Source organism: Salmo salar, chromosome ssa09, assembly GCF_905237065.1.
Source record: "Salmo salar chromosome ssa09, Ssal_v3.1, whole genome shotgun sequence".
Classification (NCBI taxonomy): Eukaryota; Metazoa; Chordata; class Actinopteri; order Salmoniformes; family Salmonidae; genus Salmo; species Salmo salar.
The window spans coordinates 135,300,681-135,317,470 of NC_059450.1; the positions used below are offsets into that span (position 1 = coordinate 135,300,681).

At 43.1% G+C, this 16,790-nt stretch overlaps 1 protein-coding gene across 8 annotated transcripts in view; it reads right to left on the reverse strand.

Annotated features, from left to right (window-relative positions):
• The window catches only part of LOC106612967 (kin of IRRE-like protein 3), a 220,656-nt gene extending 205,328 nt beyond the window's left edge, over positions 1 to 15,328 (reverse strand). For all 8 annotated transcript variants that reach the window (XM_014214715.2, XM_014214718.2, XM_014214717.2 and 5 more), the window contains exon 1: positions 14,797 to 15,328. In XM_014214715.2, coding sequence (XP_014070190.1) covers positions 14,797 to 14,905 — 109 coding nt within the window. In that variant the 5' untranslated portion in view covers positions 14,906 to 15,328. The remainder of the gene's footprint in view (positions 1 to 14,796) is intronic.
• Between the last annotated feature and the right edge of the window lie 1,462 nt (positions 15,329 to 16,790).

Here is a 16,790-nt window from a genome sequence, read left to right on the forward strand (position 1 = left end):
TACAAATATATACTTCTACCTCACACACATCTGAGAAAAACATCTCCATTATATGACTTTTAAAATGCCTTGGACATATCGAAGCTAAAATAGCCCTCAAATTGCAGCAACATACCAGGGTTCTAGCTGTGCCCTTCTGAGCGAAGGCAACACTTGTTCTGATGATCACACCACAGACCAACTAGAAGTCTTGCAATTGAGGGTCGATTTCAGAGGAGCTATTCCCTGCTGCTTGAAAGCTAGCCCTTCCTGTTTTTTTCAGAAGAATAAGTGTTGACCATAAAGTTGTTGCCTGTACGCCAAGCTATCTGGCCCATTGTTATATGTATAAGGGGTACCATCCACTCATCCATCATTGCATGACTCTGTGGTAACATTATCACTTTAGATAAGGTTACAGTAAACTGCACTCTGCTTTTAAGGATCGCTATTCCTCTAATCCAATCTCTGACATGGAGTCTGTTTATCATTGGACTGCCGGAGAATCTTCTGTGTCCCTCCACTTCCCCTTACACAGGAAATAATGGACGACCCTTCTACCTGCCGACGCTCAGGTCTTCTTCCTTCACTGTTTGTTTGATCTCTCTCAGGGTAAGAGCCAGGGCAGTTTTGATGCATTATGATTAAATCAGGTTTAAGGGGAGTCTCCTGGCACGGTATTGTTGGCCAGAGAAAGCGCTGCCATTTAGCTTTGGGTGCTGGCCAAGGGAGATTGGCAAACTGCGATGACTCCAGTGTGTGCCTCGGTGATTTGCACTGATGTCCCCCAGGGATTGAGCAATGACCACTGTCAATTCACCAGTGAGGCCTGCCAGATTGAAACCCCTGCCAACAGATTTGAAAGGATAGCAAGAAATGTAACCGCCCGATCGTGCATTAGTATTTTTCATCGCCTGGGCCTTAAATAAAAAAAAGATCTCCTCAATATTCATTTGCAGTTGAACTTCAGCTCCAAAAGAAAAGCGGTGTGAAAAGTGCCCGTGAAGCCCCAAATCATTAAAGAAAAATAAATGACGAACAATTAATTACAGTTTAATTTACAATGTTTACACTTTTACAATGTTTCAATCACAATGTTTACACTTACTTATTTCTGAAACCCATTTGAATTGGCATGCCAATAAACAAAGGAGTCAGAGGAAGATGATGAGAGACAAATCATAAAGTAGAGGGTGGGGCTGAGGCCCTGCACTGAGACATGATATCTGTGGATTACTTACAGCTGATCCTGAGTCTGAAAACCAGTTATTGCTGCATGCAAAAATAGACCTCTTTGTTCCATGTGGAGAGGACTCAGTGAATACGATCTGCTATGTATCAGAGACATCAGAGAGACTCTCAATCAATATGGGACCTTGAGAATATTTATGTTCAGTGTGAGATGGATACAAACTTGGATATATACTTCAGATGATCAGCCCCCAACCAATCCAATATTCTGCCTGAGTTGAGGCTACAACTCAAGCAGCAGTGGTCTGCTCAGTAGCGCCCTCCGCAGGACAGCTTGTGAAATGGAGGCATTGGTGTTGGCAGATTGCTCTTTGGTACCTCAGGGAGAGGACTGATGAGGATATAAGAACGAGGCAGGAGGGAGTGGGATGATAAACATCTCCATAATGACACAGAGACAGGCCTAACATTAGAGGCATGTCTGTGGGCCAACGGGATTTTTCTGTCTAAGCACCAACCAAGAGCTCCATCTCATCGACGGGTCTGCAGTGGAGCAGGTTGAGAGCTTCATGTTATGGAAACTGCTCGGCCTCCGACCGCAAGGCACTTTACATCACTGGCGCCAAGCTTCCTGCCATCCAGGACCTATATTCCAGGCGGTGTCAGAGGAAGGCCCTCAAAATTGTCAAACACTCCAGCCCCCCTAGTCATAGACTGTTCTCTCTGCTACCACATGGCAAGCGCTACTGGAGAACCATGTCTAGGTCCAAGAGGCTTCCAAACAGCTTCTACCCCAAGCCATAAGACTCCTGAACATCTAGTCAAATGTCTACCCAGATTATTTGCATTGCCCCCCCCCCTCCCCTCTCCACACCACTCTCTGTTGTCATCTATGCATTGTCACTTTAATTAACTCTACCTACGTGTACATACTACCTCAACTAACCGGTGCCTCGCACATTGACTCTGTACCAGCACCCCCCTGTATATATTGTTATTTTTTTCAGCTGCTCTTCAATTACTTGTTACTTTAATCTCTTATTCTTAACCATATATTTTTTAACTGCACTGTTGGTTAGGGGCTCGTAAGTAAGCATTTCACTGTAATGCTGTTGTTTTTGGCGCATGTGACTAATGAAATATGATTTGACATGTTTCCTAAGCCTGATGTTTAACGCTCCTACATTTCCTGCAACAAACATGCTAATAACGCTGGAAAAAAATTGGCATCATGCCACCATTGGTTGGAGATGGAAGATGGGTGGCTCTGTCTATCTCTAATAGCAGCCTTCTGATCATGACTACTGAATGGCCTCTCCCTCAATTGCCTAATTGTCTTAGTGGGACAAGCAGGTGGCTCAACCCCCCGTTTGGCAACTGGTGAAACACTATCCACATCAACAGACTGATGCAGGGGATGGGGCCTGACACTATTATGAAGTTTAGATGAAGAGAAATTTTAGCGAGTGCTATTGTGTCTGATGTGCTTTACTGAATAAAACAATTTTCTTGATCAGTGCTGTATTAAATAGCCTCTCTTAACAAATACCGTATGCCTGGTTCCCACAGAGAACGCTGTACCATTAAAAACAAGTATCATCCAGTTGCATTGACCCCGACTGAGCAGGAATGAGTTGGGCATACTCCAATGAGCATAAAACATTTGCATGTATACTGAACAAAACCAGAAATGCAACATGTAACAATTTCACAGATTTTACTGATTTACAGTTCATTTAAGGAAATCAATCAATTGAAATAAATAAATTAGGACCTAATCTATGGATTTCACTTGACTGGGCAGGGGCGCAGCCATAGGCCCACCCACTTGGGAGCCAGGTCCACCCACTGGGAAGCCAGGTCCACCCACTGGGGAGCCAGGCCCAGCCAATCAGAATGAGTTTTTCCTCAGACAGAAATACTCCTCCGTTTCATCAGATATCCCGTTGGTTGGTCTGAGACGATCCCAAATCAAATCAAAGTTTATTTGTCACATGCGCCGAATACAACAGGTGTAGACCTTACAGTGAAATGCTTACTTACAGGCTCTAACCAATAGTGCAAAAAAGGTATTAGGTGAACAATAGGTAAGTAGAGAAATGAAACAACAGTAAAAAGACAGACTATATACAGTAGCGAGGCTATAAAAGTAGCGGGGCTACATACAGACACCAGTTAGTCAGGCTGATTGAGGTAGTATGTACACCATTCTGTATACTTCTGGCCCCTCTTTGGACATTGTGTTAACCTGTTAGGGCTAGGGGGCAGCATTTGCACGTCTGGATAAAAAAAATGTACCCGATTTAATCTGGTTACTAATCCTACCCAGTAACTAGAATATGCATATACTTATTATATATGGATAGAAAACACTCTAAAGTTTCTAAAACTGTTTGAATGGTGTCTGTGAGTATAACAGAACTCATTTGGCAGGCAAAACCCTGAGACATTTTCTGACAGGAAGTGGATACCTGATGTGTTGTATTGACTTTAAACCTATCCCATTGAAAAACACAGGGGCTGAGGAATATTTTGGAACTTCCAATTGCTTCCACTAGATGTCACCAGCCTTTACAAAGTGTTTTGAGTCTTCTGGAGGGAGATCTGACCGAACAAGAGCCATGGAACGATGATGTCCCATTAGACACCTGGCGCGCGAGTTCATGTTGGGTACCCTCGTTCCAATACGTTATAAAAGAGTATGCATTCGTCCACCTTGAATATTATTCATGTTCTGGTTAAAAAAGGCCCTAATGATTTATGCTATACAACGTTTGACATGTTTGAACGAACGTAAATATATTTTTTCCCCTCGTTCATGACGAGAAGTCCGGCTGGCTTAGATCATGTGCTAACAAGACGGAGATTCTTGGACATAAATGATGAGCTTTTTTGAACAAAACTACATTCGTTATGGACCTGTGATACCTGGAAGTGACATCTGATGAAGAGAATCAAAGGTAATGGATTATTTACATAGTATTTTCGATTTTAGATCTCCCCAACATGACGTCTAGTCTGTATCGCAACGCGTATTTTTCTGGGCGCAGTGCTCAGATTATTGCAAAGTGTGATTTCCCAGTAAGGTTATTTTTAAATCTGGCAAGTTGATTGCGTTCAAGAGATGTAAATCTATAATTCTTTAAATGACAATATAATATTTTACCAATGTTTTCTAATTTTAATTATTTAATTTGTGACGCTGACTTGACTGCCGGTTATTGGAGGGAAACGATTTCCTCAACATCAATGCCATAGTAAAACGCTGTTTTTGGATATAAATATGAACTTGATAGAACTAAAAATGCATGCATTGTCTAACATAATGTCCTAGGAGTGTCATCTGATGGAGATTGTAAAAGGTTAGTGCATCATTTTAGCTGGTTTTATGGTTTTGGTGACCCTGTCTTTGACTTGACAAAACATTACACACAACTCTTGTAAATGTACTGTCCTAACATACTCTAAATTTATGCTTTCGCCGTAAAACCTTTTTGAAATCGTAAAACGTGGTTAGATTAAGGAGATGTTTATCTTTCAAATGGTGTAAAATAGTTGTATTTTTGAAAAATTTGAATTTTGACATTTATTTGGATTCAAATTTGCCGCTCTTGAAATGCACCTGCTGTTGATGGAGTGCACCACGGGTGGCACGCTAGCGTCCCACCTAGCCCATAGAGGTTAACTAACCTCCAGACGAGCTTCAATGCCATACAACTCCCCTTCCGTGGCCTCCAACTGCTCTTAAACACAAATAAAACTAAATGCATGCTATTCAACCGATCATTGCCCGCACCTGCCCGCCCATCCAGCATCACTACTCTGGACGGCTCAGACTTAGCATATGTGGATAACTACAAATACCTGGGTGTCTGGCTAGACTGTAAACTCTCCTTCCAGACTGATATTAAGCATCTCCAATCCAAAATGAAATCTAGAATCAGCTTCCTATTTCGCAAACAAAGCATCCTTCTCTCATGCTGCCAAACATACCCTCGTAAAACTGACCATCCTACCGATCCTCAACTTTGGCGATGTCATCTATAAAATAGCCTCCAACACTCTACTCAACAAACTGGATGCAGTCTATCACAGTGCCATCCGTTTTGTCACCAAAGCCCCATACACTACCCACCAGTGCGACCTATATGCTCTCGTTGGCTGGCCCTCACTTCATACTCGTCGCCAAACCCACTGGCTACAGGTTATCTACAAGTCTCTTTTAGGTAAAGCCCTGCCTTATCTCAGCTCGCTGGTCACCATAGCAGCACCCACTCGTAGCACGCGCTCCAGCAGGTATATCTCACTGGTCACCCCCAAAGCCAATTCCTCCTTTGGTCGTCTTTCCTTCCAGTTCTCTGCTGCCAATGACTGGAACGAACTGCAAAAATCTCTGAAGCTGGAGATTCCCATCTCCCTCACTAGCTTTAAGCACCAGCTGTCAGAGCAGCTCACAGATCACTCCACCTGTTCATAGCCCATCTGTATACAGCCCATCTATCTACCTCATCCCCATACTGTATTTATTTATTTATTCTGCTCCTTTTGCATCCCAGTATCTCTACTTGCACATCCATCTTTTGCACATCTACCATTCCAGTGTTTCATTGCCATATTGTAATTACTTTGCCACCATGGCCTATTTATTGCCTTAATTCCCTTATTTTACCTAATTCGCACTCACTGTATATAGACTTTTTTTTCTACTGTATTATTGACTTTATGTTTTGTTCATTCCATGTGTAACTCTGTGTTGTATGTGTCTAACTGCTATGCTTTATCTTGGCCAGGTCGCAATTGCAAATGAGAACTTGTTCTCAACTAGCCTACCTGGTTAAATAAAGGTGAAATAAAAAAATAAAAAAATAAAAAACATGTAGATATGGTTAAAGTGACTATGCATATATGATGAACAGAGAGTAGCAGTAGTGTAAAAGAGGGGTTGGCGGGTGGTGGGTGGTGGGTTGTGGGTGGCGGGACACAATGCAGATAGCCCGGTTAGCCAATGTGCGGGAGCACTGGTTGGTCAGCCCAATTGAGGTAGTATGTACATGAATGTATAGTTAAAGTGACTATGCATATATGATAAACAGAGAGTAGCAGCAGCGTAAAAAAAGAGGGGTTGGGGGGGCACACAATGCAAATAGTCCAGGTAGGTATTGGTTACCTGTTAAGGAGTCTTATGGCTTGGGGGTAAAAACAGTTGAGAAGCCTTTTTGTCCTAGACTTGGCACACCGGTCCCGCTTGAGAACAGTCTATGACTGGGGTGGCTGGGGACTTTGACAATACTTAGGGCCTTCCTCTGACACCGCCTGGTGTATAGGTCCTGAATGGTAGGCAGCTTAGCCCCAGTGATGTACTGGGCCGTATGCACTACCCTCTGTAGTGCCTTGCGGTCGGAGGCCGAGCAATTGCCGTACCAGGCAGTGATGCAACCAGTCAGGATGCTCTCGATGTTGCAGGTGAAGAAGCGGGAAGTGGAGGTTCTGGGCTGGCGTGGTTACACGTGGTCTGTGGTTGTGAGGCCTGTTGGACTTACTGTCAAATTGTCTAAAATGACGTTGGAGGTGGCTTCTGGTTGAGAAATTAAACTGTATGCCAATGTAACAGATTAGCTTCCGTCCCTCTCCTCGCCCCTACCTGGGCTCGAACTAGGGACCCTCTGAACACATCAACAGCTACCTCCCACAAATCATCGTTACCCATCGCTCCGTAAGGGGAACAACTGCTTCAAGGTCTCAGAGCAAGTGATGTCACCGATTGAAATGCTATTAGCGCGCACCCTACTAACTAGCTAGCCATTTCACATCGGTTACACTCACCCCATTTTTGACCTCCTCCTTTTCCACAGCAACCAGTGATCCGGGTCAACAGCATCAATGTAACAGTATAGCTTCCGTCCCTCTCCTCACCCCTACCTGGGCTCGAACCAGAGACCCTCTGCACACATGGACGACAGCCACCCTCAAAGCATCGTTACCCATCACTCTACAAAGCCACGGCCCTTGCAGAGCAAGGGGAACAACTACTTCAAGGTATCAGAGCGAGTGACATCACCGATTGAAACGCTATTAGCGTGCACCCTGCTAACTAGCTAGCCATTTCACATCGGTTACACTAACAGCTCTGGTGGACATTCCAGCAGTCAGCATGCCAATTGCAAGCGCCCTCAAAACTTGACACATCTGTGGCATTGTGTTGTGTGACAAAACTGCACATTTTAGAGTGGCCTATTATTGTCCCCAGCACAAGGTGCACCTGTGAAATGATCATGCTGTTTAATCAGCTTCCTGATATGCCACAACTGTCAGGTGGATGGATTGTCTTGGCATAGGAGACATGCTCACTAACAGGGATGTAAACAAATGTGTGCACAAATATGAGAGAAGTAAGCTGTGTATATGGAAAATGTCTGAGATCTCTTATTTCAGCTCATAAAACATGGGACCAGCACTTTACATGTTGTGTTTATATTTTTGTTCAGTATATATTGCCGCACAAGGCTTGCAGACATAATTGGCATTGCACAGCACTACTCCCGCAACTCTGACACACATACACACACATTAATTTTGATATGCATGGAACAAGCACACACAGCTAGCTGGCATCGGCCAATTTAAAAGCCATTTCCATCTCTGGTAAGAAACATTGACATGAGAGAGGGAGAACAGAGAGAGAGAAATGGAAGGAGGGAGTGAGGGAGGTAGAGACAGCCGAGTTCATCCAGGTGTAATATTGGTCTGTCCCAGAAACTTCCTGCAAAACACTTTGAAGCTGTTATCAGATCAGAAACCCAATTCCTCAAGTGCCTCCTGTGCCGAAACACCAAATGCATCTTCCATCCAACACGGCCTGTAACAATCCTGTCAATGCATTTACTAGGTGGTTTACGCACAAATGCTTTAGCCGCTTCCAGGATACACAACATTATATCGGCAGCAGTAGGCAGCGAAGAGGATGGCATGCGATTTACCCAAGGTAATAACTCCAGATCTGCACTTATAACAATATCAATGCCGGGAGCAACTTTTTTTCCACTCTGCAAGAGCAATGGGCAGCAAAAAGAGCCCGAGATGGGAAAACACATGTGGATTGTTATTTTGAGGCAAAGTCAGGAGTTCTCAAGAACATAATAGACAACCATAACACATTAGAATCATCATTATTAAACTCTCCAAAGTCGATTGAACTGCTAACATAATTTGCTCCTCTATTTTGGCACTAATGGCACTATTACGTGCCATTTATAAATCAAGAGAAACAATGCTCTGAATCCAAACATGCAGTGTATAGCCTCACGCTGATCATATCTGCATACATTTTCGATACAACACACCCTAAACTATATCATTGAAAAAATTATCTTTACTAAAGAGGAGGAAATTGAGTTAACAACTGATGAGCAAGCTACACTCAAAGTCATAGCATTGCTTCCACTCTACTACCCCCTTCCCACCCTTTTCTCTGCCCAGTTACCCCCTGCACAAGAACAAGGAGGTAGGCACAGGGTTTTGACCAGCTGTGCCATGCTGACGCTGCCGGAACAGAAGCGCGGTATACGACCCGCCTTACCCCGGCTCTGTTGATCTCCCTTGCCAAGCCACTGCGCTCAGCTCCCACTGAGACAGAATAACATTGCCTGTTGTTTCCTGTGCATTAGGCTGCAATTTAGAAACCATTAATCCCCTCTTTAATCTGTCAAAAATTCCTGACTGTGCTCAGAGAAGGCAGCTGCCTCCCAATGTGCCTGTCTTCCCCCTTCTGCTATCTCCCCATATCCTGACACTCCTTATGAGAGACAGACAGGCCACGTATGGTGCTGCCCCACGTCTTCAAGGAAAGAGGGGGAATAGGGAAAGGGTGGGACTGAGGAGTGCAGGTGGGTGATAACCCTCACTCCACAGGTGACCTCGTGATCACAACAGCATCTGGTTGAATTACTTAACATTTCGCCCAGCAGACATGTAATCCGGGATAATGCCCTTTTGCCGAGAGTGCTCCAATCTGGATAAATTCATCCCCTAGGAATGAGATCCAAGAGAAAAGTCTCAGCGAGGGAGAGAAGGCGTGGCTGGGGGTTGGAGGGATATTGGAGTATGTAATACCGAATGGTAGGGAGGGGGTCTTTGGAGTATACTTTGGAACAGTGATGCCATTGGAGAATTCTAATGAACTCCAGTAAACATAGTTTTATTTTTGTTGACTGCTTAAGAGGAAGCGAATCATTGCCTGGTTTGCAAGAATAGTTTCCAAACTAATGATTTTCCTTTCCTCCCTGACCGGAATCCGACTTGAAGAGATTCCATCCATTTAATCGGATTAAGCAGACAGATAAAATATGAAGAGAATAGAGAACATTGCATGTCTCTGAAATGATCTCTTACTTATGCTTGTTTGGCATCTGCTAAAGGCCCATGATGCAAGCATCAAGATACATGATGCATATCAATGAATTACAAAGACAACAGCTGATTAAAATGCAATAGCTTTAATTACACAGTAACTCAATGATCTAATTACTCTAATCGAATTGTAACAAAAGCCATAACCTATTATCAAGTATCAATGTAAGTGAAAAACAAAAACAATGCCAGCTACTCTGAAGGCAAAAACCTACTAAACAATGTCTATTCACTCAACATAAACCTGTAACCTTATCTAATATTCTTGGAAATAACTTTCTGTAAAATGACCCCTTTTGAAGGCCTATCCATTGCTTACCACTGGGACTGAGAGCCAAAGCTTTCTAGACACAGCTCCTGATTATTTATTAATATGTTTACTACCAGAAATATCCATTGGGAATCGTCAGCCTGGATTGGATTAGGCTTAATCTATTATGACAGAAAAATCAGCAGGGGTCATGGGCGTCTGTGGTGACTTATATCGCTAGCCTTGATGGTACACAAAGCACAAACAAGGAAACAAAGGTTGGCTCACAACGTCACATCCCAGTGGAGGACATCAATATCAATCTCCCGTGGAGATGTGGCCCGGCTAGGGTTACGTCCTTACAGCATGTGTCATCATTGAGGGGTGAAGAGTTAAGATAGAGGAAGGGCACATAATGTGTCTTCTATCTCCTTAGCCACCATGTTGACAACAGAAACAGGAAGATAGACCACAGCAGAAGCTATGTGAGAAAGTCTGTATGATGACTAAAGGAGGGCGTTTGACAGTATATGGAAAAAATATCTACATTAATTTGTTTTCGCTTGTGGTTGAAATGGCAAAATCTATTAATTACAATTGGATTATTATGTGTCATAATCCATACATTTACAAGGGGTTTAACACATGAATTGCTTACAAATAACTATTTATAATGCAGAATGATGCAATAAAATGGAGAAAACATTGACCTATGTTATTTGGGGATGATTGGTATTTTGAAATGTGATTGAGGGTTTTTCCTCTTTCAAAGAAGCAAAGAGATTTACTCCAAAATCCCAAAAACCAAACATGACATTGTGTTGACATTTAATTATGAAGCTATTAGGAATTTGGTATCAAAGCTTGTGTTCCGTGAAAAGCGGGTTTAGGTTCAGAATAGGCAGACAGTTAATAGACAGCAGTAAATTAAATCGAGGCTTGTGGGGTGCTAAGACTTTCTTTCCAGGGTTAAGAAACAGCTTAGTGTCATGGCAGGGTGGTGACTTAGCACTAGGAGGTCTAGGAGTGTGCTTGTGAGCTGGGAAGGAGGAAGGAAGCCAAAAGATGGAGAGGGAGAAGGAGAGAGAAAGAGAAAGGAATGGAGTCCATTGATGTGCTGCACTGCCCCCAGTGTGCAAACCCGAGGCCAGTAGAATGATTAGACGTGTTGCCTATAAGTACCATCCAAGCAACTACTGGACAGTTTGCTTATGGATTTAATAAGGAGGCCAGGGATCTGGGTTTAGTTTGAGAGAGAGTCACTCCATATACCTCTGTGTGGTTTTTCAGTTCCAGTCTGCCACAGGGACAGGCACATCCAGTACAAGACTCTATTCTTAAACTGGCTCCCTCCACAGGGACTTTCTGTACTCAGAAATTCCAGCACCATTTCCCTGACAGCAGAGATGGTGTTCAATCACATTGTACCCCTTATGAGAGCCATGGATAGAGGGAAAGAGAGAGAAAGACAGACAAGGTCTCAGGACAGGTTTTACATTTTAGTAATTTAGCAGACGCTCTTATCCAGAGCGACTTACAGTAGTGAATGCATACATTTCATTTCATGCATTTTTTCTTTTGTACTGGCCCCCCCCGTGGGAATCGAACCCACAACCCTGGCATTGCACACATCATGCTGGCATTGCAAACACCATGCTCTACCAACTGAGCCACAGGGAAGGCCCCTGCGGTGACTGCCTTCTTGGGGACATTCTTTCAGGATCCTCCTGGCTCACACCGTGTCATCAGTCAGTAGTGGATCAGGTGAGTGCCAGGGTGCGAGGGAAGGGAAGGTGCCCTACATAACCCTCCATACAGTACTGGCAGGATTGAGATCAGCACAACTCAGGACCAATCTCTCCCTCTTTCTCTCTCTCTCTCTCTTTCTCTCTCTGAGTCTCACTAGAGAATGTCTCTCTCTAGAAATGTGAGTCTCAGCCTCACAATTCCCTCCATCCCTTTTTCATAAAAGATATCGGCTGAAAGTAGCTGGCGACATAAACAGAGTAATAATTTGTAAAACTAGAATTAGCTATAAGGGTAAAGTTGCTTGTAAAATAGCTGGTAAAAGGCAAGCAGACGGGTTGTTATCTCTGTTTACCTACCAGGGCTTATATTATTTCATATTATGGTAATAACAAACTCAGCTGAATTGCAGAGCAATCTCACACCGTTCTGCATTACCTGAGATATGTGCTGGTTGGTTTTTAGTTGTTTTTCCCAAAACTGAAATTATCACTTATAATGAAGGGGAAAATGATGATGCTGGTAAAATAACTGGGCACACAGAGCAGATGTATCGAGATCTATGCAGCGATGAGATTAGAATGTTCAGTTGGTGTATATGCTATTTCAACAGGTAGGCTATCATCATCAGGTAAACTCAGCAAAAAAAGAAAGGTCCCTTTTTCAGGACCCTGTCCTTCAAAGAAAATTCTTAAAAATACAAATAACTTCACAGATCTTCATTGTAAAGGGTTTAAACACTGTTTCCCATGCTGTTTTCCATTCAATGAACCATAAACAATTAATGAACAAGCACCTGTGGAACAGTCGTTAAGACACTAACAGCTTACAGACGGTAGGCAATTAAGGTCACAGGTATGAAAACTTAAGTCACTAAAGAGGCTTTTCTACTGACTCTGAATAACACCAAAAGAAAGATGCCCAGGGTCAATCAATAAATTGCAATGTCCGTACTGTGAGACGCCTAAGACAGCGCTACAGGGAGACAGGACAGACAGCTGATCGCCCTTGAAGTGGCACACCAGGTGTAACACCACCTGCACTGGATCGGTACATCCGAACATCACACCTGCGGGACAGGTACAGGATGGCAACAACAACTGCCCGAGTTATACCAGGAACGCACAAACCCTCAATCAGTGCTCAGGCTGTCCGCAATATTCTGAGAGAGGCTGGACTGAGGGCTTGTAGTCCTGTTGTAAGGCAGGTCCTCACCAAACAACAACGTCGCCTATGGGCACAAACCCACCGTCGCTGGATCAGATAGGACTGGCAAAAACTCCCCTTTGTTCAGGGACACATTATTCCATTTCTGTTAGTCACATGTCTCTGAAACTTGTTCACTTTATGTCTCAGTTGTTGAATATTTACATATGTTAAGTTTGCTGAAAATATATGCAGTTGACAGTGAGAGGACGTTTCTTTTTTTGCTGAGTTTAGTTTGGCAATTATCAGCTTCTTAGTTTAATAAAGGGGAAAAGCTTGAGGATAGTAATTTTGCACATAAGGCAGATACCTAATGTTAGAGTCTAACTGTGTCCAATTAAACCTATTTCCAGAGTACACTGATGTTGGAAAAAACTTCTCTTCATGAAAAATAAACTGTGGAATATAGTCTCGATATAGCTACTCTGTACTTTCTAACTACTTCATAGAAAAACAGTATGCTTTTGTCAACATCTACAGTAACACAACCATCAAAACGCATACAACCGACAACCTCCTCAGACGTATGTACAACTCCTGAACCAGTAGTGCCGAGAGCAATATTAACAGCTTTAGTACCAGAGTCAACGTCAAATTAGTCGGTTGTGTAAGTTCGTCCGGTCGTACATTTTTTTCCGCTTAAACATACGCATACATCATTTTTAGTGCCTGGAATAGACATTGAAAAGGGCACCATAGGATGTGTTTCAAAGTGAAAACAAGCTTGACTTTTTCTATTATTTTTATGATTAACTTGATTTCTCTCTATGTGATCTAGAGAACAAGGGGGATAAAATTCTGGAAAATAAATGAAGAGCTCATAACGGCAGTTCCCTCTGCTGAAAATGTTCCAATCTCAAAACTGTAAGATTCAGTTCAATCTGACACAAATTAGAAAGAATTGATTTCCATTTTCCCCTGTTGATTTTGAACATAAGGTTATGCCTCTCTCTGTGCGCGCACACACACACACACACACACACACACACACACACACACACACACACACACACACACACACACACACACACACACACACACACACAAGGAGAGCTGAGGGACAGAACCCTGCTTAGATGGCAACCCAGAGCGAGGGGTCAAACTTTGAAAAGAAGCTGTGACAGCTCCGCTGACCCTGACACACTCTGGGATTAGCTCCTGCTCCCATTGTGGGTCAGTTACCATGGCCACGGAGGAGCTAACACACTGCACAAACACTCTCCCTACTCTGCGTGACCACGAGGAGTAAACACACTCCCTCTACTCTCTGTCTGGTCTCAGTCCAGTCACATCTCACTCAGACCCCACATAGTGACGATCCCAGACTTCTCACATGTTACTGACAGCGATAGTTACATTGTTTTCCAAAGACAACCACCTGCTGGTAAGAAGGGGAAACAACCCATCCACACATCTTTATTTCTAACCCACTGTCTAAGATTGAAATCACCTGCAGACTTGGTCCAAGGGGATAGTGTTGTTCAGAGTGCTCTATTCTAAGCACTACTTATCTTCCTCTGTGGTCTTGACCAACCCCCCGGCACGTTTCTGGCAAAGAGATTGTCAGGGGAAAGAAATTGCTCCGGCAAAGAGATTGTTTTGAAACTGTGACAATGTGAGTCGTGGGGAGCAAACGCTTCATCGAGTTGGGATGTGAGCACTCCTGCTGAGGAGCGTGTCTGGTGACTACATTCAGTCTGAAAAGGACTGTCTAACCAGACTGACAGGGCACAAGCGGTGATGAACTCCTGAGACAGGACACCACCGGCTACAGCTGTTAACAGCTCTAAACACAAGTATTCCATTATTATCCACCAGTTTCCTCCCCATATAGCACAGTGACAGATCATTGAGGCAAAATAAGAAAAATCTGACTGCATCAGCTCTGACAGCTCACAGCAGAGACTACTTCAAAGAAAATGCTCCCTATTCACATGCAGTCACGAACTAACACAGATAATAACAGAAGGGTACTAGACAGATGCAGTGGATAAAAGGAAAAGAGCCAGTGGACTTACCATGTCCGGAGATCCACAGGAACACAACGACCCAGGGGATCATGGCTGGAGAGGGAGAGGGTGAATCTCTGAAACACAGTGGGCGAGTGTGTGAAATTAAAGTTGGCATACACACACACACAACAGTGCTCTTCTGTGCAGTTCTGGATGGGTGCTACAGTCCCTCAATGATGTCCCTGCTGTCAGGGATATAGCTTTAACTCTTCTGTCCTGTCTTCCTCCTCTTCTTTTCCTCTTGTTCTTCTCTCTCTCCTTCTCTCTATGTCACTCTTCAGAGTTGCCAATGGTCAGCTTTGCTTCTCTCTCCTGTTGATGTGTAGACTCTCAGCGTGAGCTTTCTCGCATTCTCTCACGCTTATGCTGGCTCGGTCTCACTGATGTTCCATTCTCAATCTCTGAGCATCAGTGTCTCTACTCGCACCCCTCCCCTCTTTCTCTCTCTCTTTCTCTCTCTCGCCCACTCACTCTACCAGTAGAAGCTCCTGGTAAGGCTCCTCCTTCCAGCTCCCTCTCTCCTTCTCCTCTGTCTCTTTCTCTCTGCCTGCCTGTCTGTTTCAGTGCCTGTGTCGGAGCCTGTGCTGGAGCGGGTCTGGTTGGGAGAATCAGCTCGCTCTAATCTCTGAGAACTAGGATCTCTATACGGGAGAATTAAAATAGGACCAGGTTTGGCTGCACTACGGACAACACAGGCGTCCACAAACAATAGTGCAGCTGTCCTCCCTGGCTTCCTGCCTAACATGGGACTAGTATTCCACAGTGTCAGAACTGGGTTTGAATATCAGTGTGTGTTTGCCATATAGAGCAGTGAGGATAAAGTAATCACATACATTAGAATCCAAGACCAATGTCCTATAATATTCATTAGCCTGCAAATTCTATCAGGAGTGAGTTAGATTTGCAGTCCTTCATTGATTGACCTCTAATGTAAAGGCTATAAATCCTTCTAATGCAGTGCTTGCTAACAAGTCTGTTTCACCTTGTAAATATTTTAAGGAGCATTCTTTCTTCAGCTTTTAACTTGCCTGGCTCAACCAGTTTCCTACACCCATTCTCATATTTCTCGAAATCAAGCGCTACAGGGCTACTTATAGCTATTAGGTCAATGAAACCTTCTTTGTATTTGTATAAATGATTCAGCGAAATTAACATTGTTTTTAACTGGCCTCTTACAAATGAATGTATACGGAAGTGCATGTGTGAATGAGGATATGTATGTGTATGTGCCAGTTTGTGTGTTTCTATATGTGTGATCCTGGGATATTATTTTGGACTGGAAATTAAATGGCCAAAGAAACTTTTTTTTTTTTTTACAATTCTGGAGAAAGATATTAGTTCACAGAGACTGAGCACACAACATGCTCAAAGCCTGAAAAGGCATAAACAATATGGAATTTCCACCTTCTGTGAGAGAGTTTATTTGTAAGCTTTGTTGTAGTTTTGAGCCTTGGGTGGCAATGCTTTTATTTGGGCAGATTTCAAAATGAAAAACTCCAAGAAACGTAAAACAGGAATCAAAATTTAACAGCAGCGGTTTTGTAGTTTTCGCTGGTTTGTTTACTTGATACACTTCCGGGGCTGTTAGTAGAAGGACACAGTACTGTAGAAGTGCCACAAATTTAGTTCAGGAAATATAGTATCTACAACATATTGTTGTAGATTGGCTTTCATATTAACATTAAATACACTTCATTCAGTGCAGTGCATAATGTCCAATATCCTGAAATGACTTGTCTATGACCAAAGAAGTTATTTAGAAAGTATTCAGACCCCTTGACTTTTTGCACATTTTGTTATGTTATTCTAAAATGGCTGGGAAAAAAATCCTCTTCAATCTACACACAATACCCCATAATGAGATAGCGAAAACAGGTTGTAAGAAATGTTTGCAAATGTACTGAAAAAAAATGAAAAAAACATATTTACATAAGTATTCAGACGCTTTGCTATGAGACTCAAAATTGAGCTCAGGTGCATCCTGTTTCCATTGATCGTTC